Here is a 23,345-nt window from a genome sequence, read left to right as displayed (position 1 = left end):
TTAATTAACCCGTTGAGCGTCTGTATGGTGCCCACTGAAAGGACAGGTACGCTGGTGGCCCTTATGTCCAGTGAACTTCATTACCGTTTTGCTAGTTTCTCTGTGAAACTGGGTCCTCCACTGTCCGAGAGTGCTGAATGGGATCTGTTCATAAGAAAAGGTCATATAGCTCAAAGTGCATAATTAGGAGATGGATCGTGACCATGTGATTACTACACATGATCACATTTGGTCAATATGCCTGAAGACTGATGGCACTTGGGTGCTGCAGGCTGTCTAGCACTGAAAGGGTTACAGTATGCTCTTATTTACCTTTTGCGTGTCTCATTAAGTGATCAGAGGGCTAAATATGAAAGACACATGCTAATATTTCAACCATTTTACTCTCGGAGGGATCTGCATTCATTGTTGGTTCCTCTGACTGTCAAAAAGTTGGAATATCTCACAGTAGCATAAAAGTTTGAAGAGATTAAAAAGTAAGTACAACCTTGCTTTGTGTGTTTTTTTTTTTTGTTTTTTATAAATAGCATTTGCAATCTTTTGCTATTGCACAGGAAAGGTTTGCATCGGGGTTCTTAAAATATGCAAATGTGTACAAAAGATTTTTACAATTGTAGTTCTACTGAAGAATCCCATCTCCTCACCATAGCACCATTCTTAAAAGAGCCATAGACAATATCAAGAAAGTGATGAGAACAACTAATACAGTATATGTAGTACAACGGTACAATCATTTTGTTGTAGTACACAGTGATGTTTTTTAGAGAAACGGCATCAGCACTAGCGACGGCATTAATATTTAATAAAAATACTAATACTTGTAATAATAAATTCAACTTTTATCATCTTTTTTTTTTTTTTTTTTTTAATAAAGGGAACCCAATGCTTCACAGCCCATTGCTTGACCTGGACAATGATGGACGTCCATCTCCAATTGGCAGGCTCAGCCAGACGGCGTCATTGCAGAGAGGCAGCAGCTTCCAGTCCGGACAGAGTGACTGTAAGAATGAATAGGATAGATCTGAAAATAGGGAAAACAGGAGGGGAAGGTTATACGGCTCGGTGCACTTCGTACAAATTGCAATCTCTTGTGCTTACAATGAAGCAGCAAAGCAAATGTATGCATTTAGGAGTAAAAGGTAGTGGGGGTGGATTAGTGACAGCCCATATGTAGGTCAAAGTTTTAATAGCCGTATTGGTCCTGCTAGTAAAGGTAATTGCTAGGGGGTGAAATATACTCTGTAGGGAGCCTTTAAGTTGAGTGTTGAGAGGATTAGCACAAATTGGCATGCGCCAAGTATGCTATTTGTCAGAGATAAATGGAAAGCTGTGGTGTGAAGAGGTGAATCCGGCTGTTAGGCCAACATATTCTATAAGATGTGGAAGTGAATTACATGTTGCCATAATGGGTCATGGATCTAGTATATTGATTGTAGCCTTTGTTTTTTGAGTTCATAAATGTAGTCCCAAAGAACTAAAATGCATTGGACTGGAAGACAATAGAAGGTAATACACGGTACAGTTGAAGAAGAAACCTGTGCACATCCTCTTTACACTATAATTTCATGTATGAAGAACTTTTGTGTTAGTCCCCTAAATTAGCGATGCGCAAAGTGCGCTGGATTTCTCTGGGGGGGCAATGGGCGGTTGCAGAGGGCCCGCACTCTTCCCCAAGGCATTTCAATTAAATGCCGGGGGATCGCGTGAGACCTCTGCAACTCTAAAACTTACCTTGGCTCTGCCAGCATCACTCGTGTCCATGGCACGGGCTGCACGAAACGCGTCAGAGGCTCCCTTCAAGATTTGTGTTTTTACTTCTAAATGTTGCTCTACGTTCAGTAAACCCTTTTTGATACTTTGATCCAGCATCCGTCATACTTCCTTCATTTGGAACGCATCGAGCATGCTCTGATACGCAGTGCGCCGCCAGTATCTTCCCCTTGCTGGGGAGGATCTTCCTTCATTTACTTGTATATTAGTTGGCTAGATGGATATATTTAGAGTAGATGAGGTTGGAAAAAAAAAAGGACATCCATCCATTAAGTTCAACCTACTGTGTGCTAAATTTAGACGACAGATACTTATCCTATATGTGTACTTGCCGTATATAGACATACAGTTAGATGTTATGTTATTTTAGTGTGACGCATTTACTAGAGATCAATTTGCTTGTGTTGTTCCTTCTCAGCATGGAGATACAAAACACCACATCAAGTGACATTTGTTGAAAAACTGACAAAAGTTGTTGTTGGGCAACTCCCTAACTTCTGGAAGCTCTGGATTTCCTACGTGAACGGCAGCATTTTCAGTGAGGTAGGCCCCCGACATTCATTTTAAGCATTTTGAAGATGCCATCATCAATTGTACTAACTAGCAGATTCAATGTGTGCCTGCATGGGATGGTTGTATGGGATGGTCGAATGACTTTATCGTAATGGACAATTAATACACGCACAGTAATGGACATATTTGACTATTACACTGAAATGAACACTACTAGATAATTTTATGGAGAGGTGTATGTCCTTGATGAACAGGAGAAGAGTTAGAACTTCACCTTTAACGAGGTAGTCCTTACCTGTCACCAAAGTGAACTGATAGCACTGGCATGTCTAATAGGTTTCATGTAGCTGATTGAGGCAAGGACAAGTGTACAGTAAGTGTTACCTTTGTAACATTTCATAATTAGCCAATAAGCAGGAATTTAGTGGACCCGGAAAAAAGTACTTGCCCAGGGTACAAATAAACCCATTTGTCACTCTCGGAATGATTTGCATCAATTAGACTAATAGTTTCTTTAGAAATAACTTTTTGAGAGGGCCTCGACTATGGGACTTCCCCTTTAACTACAAAAAAACCTTGTGGATCTTCCTATGTCTTTCAACCCAGATATTGGTGAAACAGAGTAAGACATAGCACACAAAGAAAAGGGAGAGATGTCACGTGTTTCTCCATCAGCCTGTTTAAGGTGATTTGATCTTTATATTGGGCTGCCATGTTTAATGTCGTTTGGGGTTTTTTTTTTACCCGATCACTGACTTTGTAGTAAAATCCCTTGCAGTTTAGTATATTTGCCAAATCTGAAACCCAAAAGTGTTTTCCAGCTTTAATTACTTTTTTTTATTACTTTGCTTTGCTTTTATTCTCTTTTTGGAGCCCCAATCGACGCCCCGAACAGAGTCATATGTATAGTAGAAGTTATTTAAAATTCATTCAACCATGAAATAAACCTTGGAAATGCTACAAAAGCTAATCCATCACTTTTGCTTTGTAACACTTCGGTATGTATAACTAATGGAAGTGCACCTTTCAAATCTTCTTTGCCAATGGGAGCAGATGACCATTATTCATTTTGGCCCTTGTAGCATTAACGAAGGCTAACAATACGTTTTTAGTGCCACAGGTTTTGCATCTGAAAGGAATTAAGTATGTACAGAGACATGAATCTCTAGAGACAATCACTGTACATTTGCAAAGTAGACGAATGGTGCATATTCAAGACAAAACTTGCAAAAAATCACAAGTGCAACAGTTCTCACAAAACTATTAGTTAACTTTAAAATTGCGTTTACCATTGATTAAATCTGCATTCACGAAATGAACCAGGAGAATTCCACATCTCCAGGGGTAGGCACTTTTTGTTCAATGCTGAAATGTATCGAGGCTATAAATTATTAGAATACTATCAGCTCTAGACTGTAATGCTTACTATACTGTTAGAACTAAATTGCAACACGCACACCAAGATGGTGGAAAAATATCAAATAAATGACGTGTGCACTGCCTAAGCACGCATAGTAAGCGGGATGGCCGTTTTCAGTTGGAACTGCTAAGTGAGCTGCATCCTTTACAACTATGTTAAGTCAAAAAGTGAATCCGTTAGTCTGACCACAAAAAAGTTTGGTTTTGCCTGTGCAGGAAAGAGTTACTTTACTAAATGAATGTAATACTATCTTGATTCATGAAATTTGCGGGTTTCATGTTCTGTTTACAACCTACTTTCATGTCTCTTTAAAACCCTTAAAACTTGTATTTTCTCATACTTGACTGTCTGAGAGTTTAACGTGTGTCTCATGCATTTATCAATCTTGCAGTATCAATACAGACAGAATTTTCATTAATTCATTGATTGCATGTTTATTTGTTTTACTGTTGTTTTTGAAAACCTTCATTTCTGTATGTGTTGTAGAGTTAAGTAGCCAAAGTAAGTCACACAGCAAGAAATTAAAAATGTGATATTTTAAATGAAGTACAGTACGATACTAGAGTACATAAGTCTTTTTTAAAGAGCAGTGATGAATGCAACGTTTCACATCCCATACAGACCTTTCATCAGGGGATGAAATGTCCATATGGGACCCGAAACGGTGCATTCATTACTCCTCTTTAAATAAATGGAAGATACTGCACTAAGAAACTTGTGAGTAGAGCTCTACTTGTATCTCGTTTGGCAAACTCTGCCTTATTGCATTTTTTGTCCAAATTCAATGAACCCATTAAGCAACGGTTATTTCTCACTCGACCCTTGTTCATAACTTTGTTTTGTGAAACAGCAAGGAGATGCAAACCATGAACACATATATGTTTGAGGGAGAGTAAAAAGGCAGATATATTTTACGTTAGAGATGTACGGGTGATATTTTGCTCATGTTTACACCAATAAACATTGGAAAGTTTGTTACTGTCATCTTGCTGCTTCTTATATGACGCACAGTAGGGCTGTGTTTTCTGAGCAGTGCTACGCCGTAATGGGCCGCACGATGTTGTACAGCGTGGCCACCACTTAAATCTCACCCATCGTCTCAAAGCATTTGTCAGTGACATTTATTAGGTGGCACATCTAATAAAAGGCAGTTCGAGTCAAAGAACCCACATGGTAACAGGTTATTCTCTATTATATGTTCATATTGTATCTGCATTTTTGTAAACACATTTAAACGGTCTAGCTTTACCAAAGGTCTACCTGACTGATAACTTGTTGCAGAGGAGCATGAACAGATACATAGTTGTTTTAACATATGTTTAGTGAATCATAATAAAGGATAATTGACTGACCACATCAAAATAACCAAGAGAGCAAATAGTAAAAATGTTCAATAGTTCTTTTATTTATAATCAGACACATTTCTCTATTTACTCCTCCCATACCAGTACAAACAAAGGGGGCTATAAGCCCTGCCCAGTCAGGTGTAGAACAAACGTATCCAGTTCCACGAGCCACTGCTCTCCTAATGGCAGTTATATTTGTCCTACCAGTTAATGCTGACAGGATTAGTTTATTTTCTGATACATCATGGTACGACGCGCCTTCAGACTTTCATCTTACTGGGCCAAGTATACGTTTTGCCCAATGGATTTGTTTGGCCAGTTGGAAGCAAGAAGGTGTGGGCTTGCTCATGGTCCTGAATTGTGCTAAAATTAAATGCCCCTTCCATTCAAGGTATTTTTCAACAAGCAGTGCCTCCTAAATCTATGCTGCTAAAGTTAAAGCAGGATAAGCATAACTCCTCTATGTTGGTATGAGTGCTTCAGAAGCAGGTTGTTCCTGACCTTGCCTATGGTCACCTTCTGTCCGGTAGGCTGATTGTATTACACGTATTGAATACTAATTTGGCCTCTACCCTGCAGCCTATGAGCCCTGCTGAAGCCGCATGGCTCTATGTGAAGCTGCTTAGCATGCTTTGCTGTTGCTCATAGGTAGTTGCTCTGCGTCTTGCTTCGGGCTGCTTGCCCTTCCGCATGCTTGGGGCTGCTTGCCCTTCCGCTTGCTCGGGGGCTGCTTGCTCTGCCGCTTTCCTCTGGGATGCTTGCCATGCATACTTGCCCTGCTGTTTGCTCAGAGCCATGTGCACTTTGATGTTTTTCTCTCTTTGAAGATTTTTATGCTATGAATTATCTATTTTTTTTCTCCCGGCTTGAAAAGGGGACTGCTTTGGTATGTTCCCATTCTTTAATATACTGGTATATGAGGGAAGACGAGAGAAAAGGGACTATCGCTTTTCGTTCATTCCTTTTCTTCCAGTCCCTCAATGTCAATACAACGTTCCCCCACTGGGCAGGACTCACTCTCGTTCTTTTTTCACTGGCATTGAGGGTCTTTAAGAATTCAAGTTAACAGCAAGAGAATTAGCCATTTTCCTCCCTTCCAGGTACACCAAGAAACCCATGGTTTTAAAATTATTGCACTACACAAGGCGTCCAACTAAGTGTACTTTCAATCCATTACTGGCATCATGAGTTACCATAAGTATGAAAACCCATCTATTGGAGGTTTTCACGGATAACAAGCTACAGACTTTATCTGGTGATAAATTGGCCAAAAGATTGCGTGCTGATGTCTTTAATACCACCAGTGCTATGTTCACACCCAGCAAGCTGAACATACACACCCACATTAGTCAACCACAGTCATGAGTCATACACGCACATCTATTCAAAGTCAACTACAACTAAAGACTCTCTCATATTCACTCACACACTTAACCACAAACTCCTTTCTTTTCACATACAATCTCTCTATCTCTCCATTTCCTTCTCTCTTTACATACATATATTCAGAATGGTTTCAGGTGGGAAAGTGTGGAATAATTGTGTGTATGAGATAGTTTCATTGGCACAATGTCCTACCTCTCTCCCCAGTCCCTTTGAAGAAGGTACTTATTAAGAGGAGCGAGACTGAACACTGTGTATTAGTTACATTCTAGAATAAAAAATGTCTTGATTACAGCATATGAATGATAACCTAAATAATGCAGGAATGACACCATAAATTGAGAGACGATTAGTATGAAGAATTCAAAATGTACTATGCACCATATGAGACGTTTTGGGAATTTTACATTGCTACAAATAAGTTACAAGAGGAAATCGGTTATAGGCATAATATTAGACTACACTAAAGTCGAGTATGGGCCTAGTTGTTTTTCTTTGCATTCAAGTTTCTGCTTCTAAAATCATCTTGAAATTGGGCATTTACACTACTGTGCCATGCTTCACACCTTTACATTTCAGTCAAGTTGATCTCAAATTAATTACAGTACACTCAAAGACATGAACGCTCAACACGAATCCTCAAGGGCCAACAACATGTCAGATTTGAGGGAAATCCCTGTTTCAGCACAAGTGGCTCAATCATTTGATTGAGCCACCTGTGCTGAAGCTGGGATATTTTAAAAGCTGGCTTGTTGATGGCTCTTGAGGAGTGGAGTTCAGCACCCGTGTACTAGAGTAAAACGTTAAAGGGCAGTGTGTGACTCCTTGAGTACAAGTGGATAGTGAGACTGGGGGAGGAAGCGAGACAAACAGGGAGTTGGAAGAAATGATGGAGATACAGCTGGAAGAGAGATGAGAGATACAGCTCAACCCCATTACAGCGCGATCCGATACAATGCAGATCCACTTATAACACGGTTTGAGCGTGGCTCCCGATAACATAAGCAAATAAGCAGCAGATCTCCTACCATGCAGTTTTTCTATTTTTCCTGTTTTTCATTTGCCAGGTAGCTTGCCTCCCTCCCCCTCCCCCCTCCTCGGCAGCGACAGCCGTCCCCCTCAACGCATGCGCAGAGGCTTGATTGGGGTCCTGTGTGTACGGGGCTGGTGATTGGGAAGGTGTTGATGAGGGGGCGGTGGCTGGTGATGGGGCTCAGGTGCGGTTGGGCTGGGGAGGCTCCCGCTGCCTGTGCTCAGGGTGATGGGGATCATGGGGACGCTGCCACATCAGAGGGCACATGCAGGGTTTTTAAGTCGCCAGCGTCTTTTGAATGTGACCAATCAGAGGCTGCCTGGGTGGCACGTCCGGTGGAGGGGTCGTGTTCAAGAGTGAGAGTCTCCTTCGGTGACAGCACTCCCAGCACGGGGAGACAGACAGATCACCATGTAAGTGATGGGCAAGCCACAGTGAGGGGGGTTAATAATAACAGTGCTGGGAGAGATGCACAACACAGGGCGCACATAGACACTTCCTCAAGGGTTAGTTGCTTTTTTAGCAAAGTGTTCATGTGAATGGGGCTTAACCCTATTGCAAAGCAATGTCTTGTTGGTCCCTAAGGCAGCAAATGGACCTTGCTAGAAAAGCAATAATTGTTTTGCAGTATATTATATAGGAGAGAGAGAGAGAGAGAGAGAGAGACTGTGAGAGAGACTGTGAGAGAGACTGACTGTGAGAGAGACTGACTGTGAGAGAGACTGACTGTGAGAGAGACTGACTGTGAGAGAGACTGACTGTGAGAGAGACTGACTGTGAGAGAGACAGACTGTGAGAGAGACAGACTGTGAGAGAGACAGACTGTGAGAGAGACAGACTGTGAGAGAGACAGACTGTGAGAGAGACAGACTGTGAGAGAGACAGACTGTGAGAGAGACAGACTGTGAGAGAGACAGACTGTGAGAGAGACAGACTGTGAGAGAGACAGACTGTGAGAGAGACAGACTGTGAGAGAGACAGACTGTGAGAGAGACAGACTGTGAGAGAGACAGACTGTGAGAGAGACAGACTGTGAGAGAGACAGACTGTGAGAGAGACAGACTGTGAGAGAGACAGACTGTGAGAGAGACAGACTGTGAGAGAGACAGACTGTGAGAGAGACAGACTGTGAGAGAGACAGACTGTGAGAGAGACAGACTGTGAGAGAGACAGACTGTGAGAGAGACAGACTGTGAGAGAGACAGACTGTGAGAGAGACAGACTGTGAGAGAGACAGACTGTGAGAGAGACAGACTGTGAGAGAGACAGACTGTGAGAGAGACAGACTGTGAGAGAGACAGACTGTGAGAGAGACAGACTGTGAGAGAGACAGACTGTGAGAGAGACAGACTGTGAGAGAGACAGACTGTGAGAGAGACAGACTGTGAGAGAGACAGACTGTGAGAGAGACAGACTGTGAGAGAGACAGACTGTGAGAGAGACAGACTGTGAGAGAGACAGACTGTGAGAGAGACAGACTGTGAGAGAGACAGACTGTGAGAGAGACAGACTGTGAGAGAGACAGACTGTGAGAGAGACAGACTGTGAGAGAGACAGACTGTGAGAGAGACAGACTGTGAGAGAGACAGACTGTGAGAGAGACAGACTGTGAGAGAGACAGACTGTGAGAGAGACAGACTGTGAGAGAGACAGACTGTGAGAGAGACAGACTGTGAGAGAGACAGACTGTGAGAGAGACAGACTGTGAGAGAGACAGACTGTGAGAGAGACAGACTGTGAGAGAGACAGACTGTGAGAGAGACAGACTGTGAGAGAGACAGACTGTGAGAGAGACAGACTGTGAGAGAGACAGACTGTGAGAGAGACAGACTGTGAGAGAGACAGACTGTGAGAGAGACAGACTGTGAGAGAGACAGACTGTGAGAGAGACAGACTGTGAGAGAGACAGACTGTGAGAGAGACAGACTGTGAGAGAGACAGACTGTGAGAGAGACAGACTGTGAGAGAGACAGACTGTGAGAGAGACAGACTGTGAGAGAGACAGACTGTGAGAGAGACAGACTGTGAGAGAGACAGACTGTGAGAGAGACAGACTGTGTGAGAGACAGACTGTGTGAGAGACAGACTGTGTGAGAGACAGACTGTGTGAGAGACAGACTGTGAGAGAGACAGACTGTGAGAGAGAGAGTCTGTGTTGCGGAGAAAGACAGGTGCACACACACAAACAGGCACATATATGTGGACACTGGCACCATTACATTTTTTTCCCCGTTTTCTGCATGTACAGTATTTACGAATGATTACTTGTTATACATAACAATAAAAACTTGGCGTCTTACATTTTTTCACTTAAAACTCTTATAGATGTACTATTTAAGTAATAATCCCTGAAGAACAAGGCATTAATAGCCAATAATGCCCTGGCTGGAAGAGTTGGAAGCCGAGGGACTTTAACCCAGCCAGGGCATTATTGGCCTGTAATGCCCTTTTCTTCAGGGATTATTACTATTATAGGCTAAATGTAAATGCTTATTTTTTTATTTTTTTTATTTTCCATAAAAAATATAACGTTTTGTAGTCATATTGATTTTTATCAGCATGGTTGTCTACATTCTTATGCTTTTAGTGCAAGTTTATTTAAAAAGACTGTACATATACACAGCCCCTTCTATATATACACACACACACACACACACACACACACACACTGCAGTCCCCCCTCTATACACACAAACACACACTCTGCAACCCCCCCCTATATACACAAACACACTCTGCAGTACCCTCTACACACTGTGCAGCCCCCTCCTCTGCACCCACAAAACACACTGCAGACCTCCTCCACCCTCTACACTCACAAAACACAGCCCCCCCCCCCTAAACCCACAAAACACACTGCAGACACACACACCAACAAAACAGACTGCTGCCCCCTCTACATCCATAAAACACACACCAGCAGCCCCCCTCTACACACACTGCAGCCCCCATGTAAACCCACACACTGCCGACACACACACACAAAACACTCTGCACCCCTCCTCCACCCACAAAACAAACACTGCAGCCACCCCTCTGCACCTACAAAACACACACTGCAGAGATACACACATCAACAAAACAGGCTCTGCCACCTCTACATCCACAAAATACACACCAGCAGCCCCCTCTACACCCACTGCAGCCCCCTGTTAACCCACACACTACAGACACACACCAACAAAACACTCTGCACCCTCCTCCAATCACAAAACACACACTGAGGACACACACACTCCAGCTCCCCCTCTACTCCAACAAAACACACCAACAAGACTCTGCTGCCCCCTCTACACCCACAAACACTCACCAACAGAAGACACACACACTAATAAAACACTCTGCTGACCCCCTTTACACCCACAAAACACACTCAGCAGACACACACTCTCCTGTGCCCAGACAGGGTGGGGGAGGAGTCGGTGCCTTGCGATTGTGTTCTGTCCAATCACCTCCCCTGTCTAAGTGCAAATGTCACTCTTTGTGAATGAAACCTGAAAGCTGATTGGCTGAAAAACTTGGCAAGCTGCCAAAAATTCCGGGCTATTACTGATTGGATAATGCCCGGAATTTTAACCAATCAGAGAGCAGGGTTTTCAATAATGCCCTGAATTTTACTGCTTTAGCCTATAATTCTGGTTATTAGTTGGAAGGAACATTACAATTCCCTCAACACATCTTATTTCAGACATCTAGTGCTAAACGTTTGCACATCAAACAGAAGGAATCGTTCACTAAAAGGTAGAAGTTGTCCATTTTAGGGTATAATGCTTGTATGCTAAAAACAATTTTTTAAATTATCATATGGTGTAGTGATAAATTTGACTCTTACTTGAAGCAATCAGTTTTTGGAGCTGTTTTAATTTCTTTGGAAATTTGGAAGAATTGTATTTTCGGCATGGACTGAATGGGGTGTGTGTCAATTAAGTTTGACTTCTTTCTCTATCCACCAATGTCCCTATTAAAAAGCCAATAAAGATAAGTGTATTTGGAAGGCTTTGCCTGTGCAAACTCTTGCTTGGCAAGTAGTGATATACTGTAACTCCCAGAGGGAGTATTTAGCGAAAATCAAACTTCTTCCATGTCTCATCTCACTGGGGTTACAATATGATTGTAAAAATAAGTGAAACATATATAGCTGCGTCTGATTTTAGTGTCAATCGCCTAGTTTAAACTCCTTAGACATTTCACTGCCCCTCTGGTTCATTTTGATAGTAGAAGGAGCTGCACATTTATCTTGGTAATGAAACGCATACTGTCCACATGGTGTCACTGTGTATGTGGCATACAGTACATTTCACAATTCTTCTATTTGCTATTTAGTAGTACTGTACTGATTTTGAGGGGGGAGTACTACATTGAACACGTTTTTTAGAATCACCTTTTATTTCTTTTTGTTTGTATTAATGTCTTCCTCATAAACCCTGAGGTTTTGATGTTAAAACAGGTGATTGATACTTTATACGATTATAAGTATTTTTTCAATGATTTGTAAAGATTGGTTGTAGATAGTGCAAACCTTTTGGTAACATAACGTCCTTCATAGATGACATAGTGTTCTGAGCTTTCAAAAGCGTTGTCGACTAGAATTTAATTCTTATGTTCAATTTCAGGTCCCTGGAAAGGTATCACAACTTATCTTTGCTTCCCAAGGACCTGTACAAAATTTTGAGCGGAAAAAAACCCTGATTTGTGCAAGTTTAACCAGACAATGTTTTTGAACATTGGAACCCGAAGAGTAGTTTTACTGCCCTTATATCAGTCTCTTATGTGTGTCCCCCTTCTTAAAGGAGCCATTCTTAAAGGAGCCATTCCCCCTTCAGAAGTTTTACTCCCACTCCTTCCCCATTTCACCGCATTCGTGGCTACTTACTTGGGAAGTGCCGCCGGGTCCTGCCCTATGGGGGAAACAAAATGGAGGTTTAAATCCACCAGGTTATTACGCGGACCAGTAGGAAGCTGCAATGTCATCCTTAGCTGCTTCCTTTTGGCCCATGTGACAAGGGGAATTTAAACAGACCAGAAGTACCAGCAGCACCTTCATCAGTAAGTATCCCAGGAACTTGAGAAGACCCTCTGCCTTCCACTCATGTTAAAAAAAAGGTATCTAGTCAACTTGTAATGGAGATAGATAGATAGATAGATAGATAGATAGATAGATAGATAGATAGATAGATAGATAGATAGATAGATAGATAGATAGATAGGTAGATAGATAGATAGGTAGGTAGGTAGATAGATAGATAGGTAGGTAGGTAGGTAGATAGATAGATAGATAGATAGATAGATAGATAGATAGATAGATAGATAGATAGATAAAGATAGATGCCCATTACAAGTTGACTAGATACCCCGGTTCTATATATATATCTATATATATCCTGGTTCAATTCTCTGTGTTGGCTCCTTGTGAACTGAACTTGGACAAGTCACTTTATCTCCCTGTGCCTCAGGCACCAAAAACAAATTGTACGCTCATCTGGTTAGGGACTGTGCACTCTACTGTAATTGTGAAGCACTTGGAGTCCCATTGGGAGAAAGGTGCTACTGTATATGAAATAATTATTATTATTATTATTATTATTACTACCTCATCCCTAGGTAAATTACAGAACACTGATCACCTTCCGCCTGCATAATTATTTTGTATTAATGCTTTCTTCAAACTACTGTACAGTAGGATATCCGTTTACACCTCTAGTTTTCCCCCCTGCTCATTTCCTTTTATTTTTTTTTTAATCTCAGTTAATGTAATTTTCTTTTTAGATTTGTATATTTGAAACTTTGGTTTAGGGCCCCAAATAAGTATGTTGCAAAGCCATTATCTTCTCGTGTGAAGTATTAAGCTCCATTCTCTTGAATGTGGATTAATGCTTCGCTAACGGGCCCATAATGGTTTTGCAACATGTTTAATTGGGGCCTCTATGTCTAATTGCCTTCCTTACAACAGAGAACAGGTTGTGGTTTTGTGGAAATACCGAAAACGGGAAAGAGAAATCCCACAGAAAGGAAGTTGTAGGGCTAGGTGGGAAATATGGTTCTCATATCCCTAACAATGAGTGTTCAGCAGATCGTGGTGTGAACGGCCGCTTCAGACCACATGGTATTAAGCCCACTAAAACTGTACAGAGAATACAATTCTGGGTGGATTTTTCAATGGTATCTTGTTCATCTATCTGCAAAATCTGTACCGCAAACTACAAATATGGCTGCGGAGTCACAAATATAAAGTCTCAACATCATCTCCCATTGGCGTAGCAAACTTTTTATTGGGCTGCTGGAGGCGAGCCCAGTCACCGCTGACCTGTGGTGTCCATCTGACAAGTATACTTGCCCAGTGGACAAAACCGGTTGTCACTCGGGAACTGAGTAAGGGTGGGGCAAAGATCAGTTTTGCTGAACTACCTGCAAGTAAAAAAAACAATGCATGCAGCGTGGATTGCTGCTTTAATGGAGCACCTGGCACAGCAGATCACATCCTACTTGCATGTGATTCAGATGCAAAAAAAGATGTACAGATCCCCGTTAGTCTCCACAATTTGTAAGGTGCGCCTATCGGGTGCAGGGATGCATAACTTATTGGGCCTTCGTGTCTTTTTTTGGAACCACTAAATTTAAACTAAACTACATGACTGAGACTGCCACTTAAGCCAAATGTTTCTCCGCCTTCCCACTGTGATATTGTTTCAAATCTTAGTTCACTGTAACTGACCTCCATTTAGCAGGATTGGGACTGAGGTATCCTCAAGATCTGAACCGCACTATTTTCAGCTCTGGGGAGCCACCGGTTCCCGAGATACTAACTGGTGAAGTTACAGATATGACTTCCTGGTTTATAAAGGGGATATAAATAGCCATGCAATAGGAAGCTGCAACCGATGGTGTTGCAGCTTCAATTGGACTGAGATTTGGCAGCCATTTTGTTTTCCCTGAATGAGATTTAAACTTGGTTATTTCACTGGTAAGTATTTCAGAAACCAGGGGGGTCCCCTGAGCTGAAAATAGTGGCCTTTAGCCAAATTGTCCCCCTAAAAAAAAAAAAAAAAAAAAAAAAAAAAAAAAAAAACACCAGTAGAAGGAACCATTCCTTTAAGGACAATGTTCTGTATATTGTAACATTAATTTAAATGTGCAGGTTGCTGCAATAGGTTTTGGTGTGTGCACGAATGCAAAGGGCTGCCAATGTGGAACATTAGTAGGTTACATGCCTAGATCATTTATGAAGGTGTATTAAACATGTTATTTTTCTGACCCAACCGATAACTTTGCAGAAGTGCAGGAATGGTGTTTATCTTAACATGATATTTTTTTGTTTTTGTTTTTTCATATGGGTTTTAACCATCAGTATTTAATATTTTGAATTTGTGCTTTGTACCTTTAACTCAGACAGCAGAAAAATCCGGACAAATGGAAAAATCTAAGAAAAATGCAAGGCAGAGACAGAATGACTTCAAGGTGAGCTACTGTATGGCAGTTTGTTATCCTGCAATTAATACGTGCTATAGCATATCATAAAACAAGGCCCATACAGACAAAATAAATTAGGTCAATATTGAAATACAAAAGGGAGAAAGTTTAACATGAAAAGAACAAGTAAATGAACATACACATTAAAAATAAACATAATGAACAAAGATGAGAGTACAAAATAACTAAACACTCAACATTTTGGAAAAAATCATGAAGCAAAACATCATTTAAAACCATTGATAAATTAAGAATTTCTATGTTGAGTTCAAAGTGATGGTGTAAGCATTCCAACAGGAACAGTAATTATCCATTTTATTGTAGCCCATGTGAGACAATCTACCCATGAGTAAAATTAATTCAACTATTTAATATTCTTCAACATACGGGATAGGCCTAATATAAATAATATTTAATCAAGGGAGAGGGGTAGGGAAAGTAGCTCTTGCAACAGTCTAAAATATGGATGAAAGGTGCCTGGGACTAATTGGAATCACAGAACATAGAACTTGTCAAGACAAGAGAAAAGGCCCGATAACTAGAAATATATAGTTACAGGTAGTCCTCGTTATCCAGCGTTTCACTTTACAACGAATGGCATATCCAACGCTTTACAGTGCAACCCTAAGGGCCATTTTTCAACGCCGGAATGTATTATCCAACGCCGGAATGTATTATCCAACGCCGGAATGTATTATCCAACGCCGGAATGTATTATCCAACGCCGGAATGTATTATCCAACGCCGGAATGCGTTATCCAACGCTCCCTGCCACTGATTAACATGGTACTCACCTTACAACGGTTTTACTATCCAACGCTACGGATTCTGTTGGATAACCGAGGACTGCCTGTATAGGGGCCTTTTCTCTTGTCTGACAAGTTCTATGTTCTCTGATTCTAATAGAAATAATAGACGATTTAGAGGATGGAATATTTGTCCATAACCTTGCTAGCAAAACGACATAAATCAGAAATGTGGGCATGACCGCAATATATGAAGTAGATTGACCATTTTTGCCCACATCTCTGGCATAATTGGTTTTTCATTGATTTTGATGGCTCTGTTTTGGCCATTGTATCACTGAAATATTTACTGGATTTTTATATTGTTTCTGTTTTTTAGAAAATGATACAAGAAGTGATGCAATCATTGGTAAAGCTCATTCGTGGAGCTTTGCTTCCTTTTAGCCTGGAGGAAGGGGAGCTGAGGCATTATGGAGGGTGGGAGATGAAGACTGAAATGTCTGGCCTTTGGCTAACTCATGCCATCCAAACCGTTCGGTAAGTATTGGCTAATAAGAATGACTTCAGATGTAGCAGCTGTTATTGCTCCCGCTTATGCAGCAGGACACACACAACTGGCCAGCGGGTGCAGAGGCCAGGTAATAGCATGAGACAAATTTGGGTGGGAGTACCATGCTATTGCACCCGCTGGTGCTTTTTGTACTGTGCTTCAATGTTTTTACCTTTTTCAGCATTATTTAACATTAATTATTTATTTAGAATAAGAAAAACAATTGTCAGAAACCCTAGGAAAATGGACATTCTAATGACCCTAATCTGTTTTATTTTTTATATTCTTGGTTAAGTTGCTCAGTCTGTACAGATGTATTTCATTTAGTGTGTGTAGTTAGTCTGTGACAAGGCTACTAAAAGCTCAAAACAGAGAGTCACAAAAAATATAAAAAATAAAGTTAATAGTAATGTGGACAACTGAGGAAAACTATGAGGGAGAATGAAAACGTGGGTGTCAATAAGTGTTGCTTGAAGAGGTGATCAAGGACAGCATGAGGCAATATAGGAGCTCCAATGGACACCGCTACCTGGGATGCATATGAACCAGAGAAATAAATGTAAATACCTCTGTGAATCCCTCTTGTAGCGCTCCGTTTTCAATGCCTTAGTCCAGTAAGCAGCATCGGCGTCATTCGTCTCCAATTCAGTTGCGTCTCCTCTCACAAACTCTGTGGAGCTCCCGAGTGCCGGTAGTGCATGTGATCACTTCCGGTCCGTCCGGTGCAGGATCCCTTCTTTCCGCTGAGTCCGCGGAAGATGCAATAGCACACACAGACTCCCATATGGCGTACCCTCCTTCTCTCCTTCTTGGTTAAGTTGCTCAGTCTGTACAGATGTATTTCATTTAGTGTGTGTGTAGTTAGCCTAAGAATGCATCTTCAACATACTACACTAAGTCCCCGCTAGCACTGAGCGGGCGGCGCTTGCGGAGGAGACTTGCATATATAGATATATGTAAGTCCCCGCTCATGAGGCGCTCGTGCGCTTGCACACGCTCAGCCGCGATCGGCGCTTAGCAAAACAAAAAATCTATACTTCCCCGCGTGCTGAACTACCCGCAATGCGCCCCTCCCCCGCGCGCGTACAAGTCGGACACCCGGCGCTTATGCTTGAAGACTCATCAGTTCTTGTCATGTAAAAAAAAAAAAAAAACTGTCCAGTGCATTGTTTCTTTTAATAACCAGTTACAAAGGGAACGGTTTCACTACAAGCTTCATGTTATGGTTTCTTTTTCAGGCTTAGTTATGAGTCTTTGACGGCCCTTGAGATACCCAATGATATGCTGCAAACCATACAGGAACTGATTCAGGATTTACGAGTGCGCTGTGTCATGGTCACCTTACAGCACACAGCAGAAGGTAAGCCGGCATGTAAACATATTGATATTGAGAATAGACGGATCAAGGACTACACCATTTTACTTTAGGAAGATACCATTGCAATGCTCTCCCATCTAGCAGCAAAAAGGGATTGACCATGCTATTAAGGTCCTCTAGTATAATCTACAAATACTACTGTAACTACCATTCCTTTTTTAGGTTATGGTAGGCATGACTGGTGTCCTTTGTTTACAGAAAACGATAATCATATGTTTTCAAATGTGTGTTTTACATACACAAAATAATACATGGATTTTTTTCACCGTATTTTTCCACGCCACCCCTGGAAAATCTTGTGCTCCCCAGTTTGCGCACCCCTGGTTTAGACCTAAATCAGTGACTACAATACCACAAAGTAGTGAATGTATCACCAACATACTGAAGAGGACAGATGATACAATGTTATGGTAACAACATAGTGTTCAGAAAATTGCAATAGCAAAATTGTATCTATATGCAATCAGCAAAAGTAAAATGTCATTTATAAGTTGGAGGAAAGTAAATTGAAATAGTCCACATATAGTAAAACCAACACCAATTCGTTTCAAAGATCTCAGTTGAATTGGAGACCGCAACAGCAACCAGTACCTTTACTTGTGGTCCCAGCAATTAATGGTGTCTGATTGACATGTGCAGGTATTCCATAAAGTGTCCGTATGTGTCTACGGCTGAGCAGTGGTGGTCAGAGCCTTAGATAATATAAAAGGATTCCCATAATACTGCAGGAGGCATCATACGAAGCTACATATCATGAACACATATTCGCGCATCATTGCTCCGTTGTCTGTCATAAATGTATGCGAGGTAGAGACGACCCGAAATAGAGTCTTACTTTGGAGCAGGCTGTGCACAAAATAACAAAACAATACTCATACAGTATGTAGCACAGAGTAGCAACAGGATGCCATGTCATCTAGATGGATGAAACTGCTACTGTACATAGTGACTTTATGTATAAATCCCACAATAAATCATAAAAATCATGCACAAGTGTGTGTGTGTGTGTGTGTGTGTTTATTTATTTTTGGCAAAAATATATATATTTGCCACAAGTCCAAAAGATGTCCAGCCACAAATTGGAGAACTTGCCAAAGAATGTAAGAATGTGAATCTCAGCAAGACCAAAGTGAAGTTCAACAAATGTGTCTAGTCTCCAAAAGATCAAAATAAACCGTGTAGAACGAAATGTATTTATTTAATTATATATATATATATATATATATATATATATATATATATATATATATATATATATATATATATATAGACAAAAAAACAAACAAAAGCGTAAGCTCCATAGCACGTAACTGAATAAGAAATAAGGTACATTTATTTAAAAAATCAGCAACCCATAAGAATGTGCACTTACAGGATTTAAAACAGAAACATTCGTGGGAGAGAAATCTCTTATGGTCATCTGCGGTGTTAGGGGGAGTCCCGGATTAGCAGGGTGGATGTAAACAGCCCAGGGTCACCACAAGCTCCCCTCTCGAGTTGGCAGCTAGGTAGAGATGCATCCGATGCCTGCACGTCCTATTCTCACTCAAATAGTGATTGCCAGCGCTCGAAATTGCCGCCAGCCGGAGCGCAGAGAAGCCAGGGACTCCAGGTATAGGTGTACGTCTGTATATATACATATACTCACACACAAACATATATGCACATACACATTTGTCTTTTATTACTGTGAGAAAATATAAATGTAGGTTGCCAATGATTTCCCCTGTACAATAGTAATCATGGGTGCGTGTGTATATACCGTATATGTAACTTTGTTATTAATTGATTTTACAGAAGTAAAGAGATTAGCAGACAAGGAAGATTGGGTTGTTGACAATGAAGGGATAACCTCATTGGTAAGTGCATTTCAAACATTTACTTTTTATACAGTTTCTTGGAAGATTTGCAGTGTTTGCGCATACTGATATTATGAAATGATAAATGCTTAGGCATGACGTCCCACTTGGACATATATTTGAGTTGCAGTAAATCAGAAGGACTTGACTATGTAAAAAGAAATCACCTTACTGTCTAAAATGTTGGAGTATTTTTAATTGCGTTTCCTGCACTTGACACAGATTATTAATGAGTAGTTTGTCGTCGAACAGTACATGCTGATTCACATACAATAGCTAGGGACTAATGCCTAACTGCTATGATTCCAAGGATGCAGAATTCAAGTGTGTACAATGTTGGTCATTTTTAAAAGTTCCCATGGAGAATATTATGTCAGACAAGAATAGAAGGGCACTGTATTTTGTGTAATCAGAAAGAAGAAAGACAAGTAATGGCAATTGTTAATCTGTGCAAAAACAAAATAAGGATTTAATAAGTCAAACCGCAACCTTTAAATATTCCACTTTGCCATACAGTTTTTACAGCGGTATCCTCCAGTAGTTCTTGGTTTTTAATATTTTGAAGAAATATTGTTTCAAGTTTTTGGAATTATTGCTACATTGTTTGTGGGGTTGAGTGCGAGTTCAAACTAGACCCATGACACAAGCTTTTATATTGTATATTACATTATAGCCATATTTACTAAGCAATGCTATTTCATAAGACACCTTGCAATGCTAGAAGACACCTTACAGTCCATTCAAATTAATTAACTATAAGGTGTCTTCTGGCATTCGAAGATGTCATTTGCTTAGCAAATACGGCCCTATAATATGGCTATTCCAGTTAGGATTTTAGACCTTAATTTGCAAAGTGTATGCTTATAATAATGGACGAGGCGATGTTACATGACTACGTGTTTTCACTTTATTCTACACTAGCTGATATACCCGGCGTTGCCCGGGATGTAATTTTCCCACTCCCCCTCTGACCCCACACACCCCACCCCCCTCTCCGCTCCCCCCTCTCACTCTCTCTCCCCATTCACCTCTCTCTCCCCCCCTTCTCCTCTCTGCCCCCTTCTCCTCTCTGCCCCCTTCTCCTCTCTGCCCCCCTCTCTCTTTCTCCCCCGTTCACAGCAATCCGGTCCCCCCCTGCACATGAATGCGGCCCCCCCTCCATTCACAGCTCCGGTACCCCAAGCCCTCCCCCCCCCCCCCCCCCCGGTGATAACTCTGTCGTCGTCGTCCCCCCGTTCACAGTTCCATTCCACCTCCCATGTTCACAGCTGTGGCCCCCCGTTCACACCTCCGCCCCCTTCACAGCTCCATTTCCCCCCCCCCTTCACAGCTCCGTTCCTCCCCTTCACAGCTCCGGTCACCCACATACTCTCTCTCTCTCACAAACTCTCACACTCTCACTCACTCACTCACACACTGTCACCATCACGCACAGACTCATGCAAGTAACGTTTACAGCAGAAGAAGCAGCCTCTCCTCCCTCCACCCCCCCCCCCCTCCCGTAGCTCACATGCAAAGTTCAGAAGCAGCAGCTCTCCTCCTCTCCGCCAACACCACGGATCACCCTCTCCTCCCCCCTACCCCCCCTGTAGCTCACAGGCCATCTCCCATCCCATACCTCAGGCAGCAGGAGGCTTGAGTCAGCGAGGACTGCACGCGCGCTCCTAGGAAAGGGGGGGGGGCAGAGCGAGGGGCAGCAGTGAGTGCAGCCGGCCGGGAGGAAAGCGGAGGGGGAGAGCCAGGGGCAGCCGTGAGTGCAGGCGGCCAGGCGGAACCCCTGGGACTGCTTCATGGAGCCCCAGGGTCCACAGGCAGTGCACGGCGTGTGGGTTGCCACTCGATCATAGACGCACGCGGTGTGAGGGTGCTGTGAGTCTCACGGCCTGCGTAGCCCTGGCCGTGATGTAACCCCACCCCGCAGGCCAATTAGAGCGAGAGCCGTGGGCGGGCGCCAACCAATCACAAAATGCACAGACCCACAGACAAACATCCTGACAGACAAACATTTCAGTTTTATGTATATATAGATTGGGCTGCAATTTTTTTTATATTATTCTGTGTTATAATATCCGTGGAACCATAGAGTGAAGTCATCACTTGCAGACTGGTGCCACGCTGATAAGATGTTCCCACTCCTAAAAAAAAGAAATAAATGTCCTCCAAACCAAAAGGGTACACGTAAGAGCAGTAACCGTTCACATAAAAAATGAAGATAATAATAATAGCTTGTTCTTGTATAGCGCTGATAGTTTTACGTAGCGCTTTACAGAGACATTTTTGCAGGCACAAGTCCCTGCCCTGTAGAGCTTACAATCTATGTGTTTTTGGTGCCTGAGGCACAGGGAGATAAAGTGACTTGGCCAAGGTCACAACGAGCCGACACCGGAAATTGAATCGGGTTCCCCTGCTTCGAACTCCGTTCCAGTCAGTGTCACTGAGCCACTCCTTCTCCCAACAAGGTAACAAGATAACGTAATGGTATCATACCTTGTGAAAGAGCTTACATCTAAATGATGGATACATAAAAGAGATCCCATGACATGGAAAGAAAGCCACCTGTTGGTATAGTACAGGTGCGCCGACGAGTATTCTAAAACTTGCTTTCAACTTGCCTTTGAAAATCTGGGGCTATCACCAACAAGATTCAGGTACATGCTGCAACATTTCAGTGACATTTCTGCAGAGACTAATGGCCCATCGGATTAACACAACAGTTTGAATGGGACTGCCAGGGACCCCCGCTGTTAATCCGAAGGGCCATTAGTCTGTCTGCAGAAATGTTACTGAAATGTTGCAGCATGTACCCAGGATGTACCCAGCATGTACCTGGGTCTTGTTGGTGATTGCCCCAGATTTGATTTAGAATACTCGTCGGCGCTACAGTAGCTCAATATAGAGGCGGAGCGGCATAGAAAACTTCCATGAGGACAAAGTAATCCATAGAACAAAAAAATTGTTATTGGTGTTGCATATTAAAACAACACCACGGGACGGTTTAATAAAGATGAGGAAAACAAGATGTGGATTAACCAAGAAGCAATAGAGAAACACAATGTTATTGATAATGGTACATACCAAAAATATTGTACTGGCGAAGGCTTTGTTGACGCATCCTTTTAGGGATTTTTGTGTATACAGGAGGCCACAAGGACATTTTAAAAGAGCAGCTTCTCCTACTCGTTTTGGCATTTTTTTTATCCGTCTCCTCTTTTTTTCTACATGGTGGGAACCGGGTGGCCTTTGTGAGCTAAACACTGCCATTTTCAGCCCTGGTGAGCCCTAATTCCCGTGATACGTACCTGTGAAGCTAAATCTCAATTAGGGCAACAAAGTTACTTCCTAATCTGGGGCCACTAGGAAGCTGCAGCATCACGAGTTGTTGCTGGGCCATTTAAATCCCTTTTAAACCCCAGGAAGTAATACCTGTAACTTCACTAGTAAATATCTCGGGAACTGGGTGGGTCCCTGGAGCTAAAAATAGCGTGGTTCAGCTCTGGAGGGCGCCCTGGTTCCAATCATGTGAAAAGAAGTAGTCTTGTTGAAGTGGATTTCTCAGTAGAGCCACGTGGTCCCCCGTGTCTGCCCATTTTCCTTTCTGCTGTAAAACATCAGACCCTATTTGCTCCTTTGTTTTCTGTTGTATGTAGTGTAACCCATGTTCCCCCCCCAGTCGCAGACTGGACCACTAGGGTGTAGTGAGGACTGGCTACATGCATGTAGGTGGTGCATACCTGCTGGTAACAGGAGGGCCTGAGTCTCCCGCGATGGCATTGGGGATAACAGGGACAGGCTTCTGGGGTATATGCCTCCATCTTCTTTAGCAGCAACGGTGGTACAGCGCCTCCATCTCTGGCGTGCCTTAAGGGATAAGGTGAAATCC

The 23,345-nt window shown here is 42.2% G+C and overlaps 1 protein-coding gene across 3 annotated transcripts in view; it reads left to right on the top strand.

Moving 5' to 3' along the window:
* EXOC2 (exocyst complex component 2) overlaps positions 1 to 23,345 on the top strand; it is a 156,927-nt gene that overhangs the window by 87,048 nt on the left and 46,534 nt on the right. For all 3 annotated transcript variants that reach the window (XM_075585813.1, XM_075585815.1, XM_075585814.1), the window contains exons 12-17: positions 875 to 1,000; positions 2,189 to 2,313; positions 14,852 to 14,920; positions 16,058 to 16,215; positions 17,467 to 17,588; positions 19,404 to 19,465. In XM_075585813.1, coding sequence (XP_075441928.1) covers positions 875 to 1,000; positions 2,189 to 2,313; positions 14,852 to 14,920; positions 16,058 to 16,215; positions 17,467 to 17,588; positions 19,404 to 19,465 — 662 coding nt within the window. The remainder of the gene's footprint in view (positions 1 to 874; positions 1,001 to 2,188; positions 2,314 to 14,851; positions 14,921 to 16,057; positions 16,216 to 17,466; positions 17,589 to 19,403; positions 19,466 to 23,345) is intronic.

Source organism: Ascaphus truei, chromosome 2, assembly GCF_040206685.1.
Source record: "Ascaphus truei isolate aAscTru1 chromosome 2, aAscTru1.hap1, whole genome shotgun sequence".
Lineage (NCBI taxonomy): Eukaryota > Metazoa > Chordata > Amphibia > Anura > Ascaphidae > Ascaphus > Ascaphus truei.
Note: the sequence above shows the minus strand (reverse complement) of the source record. Positions and strands in the feature narration are given on the sequence as shown.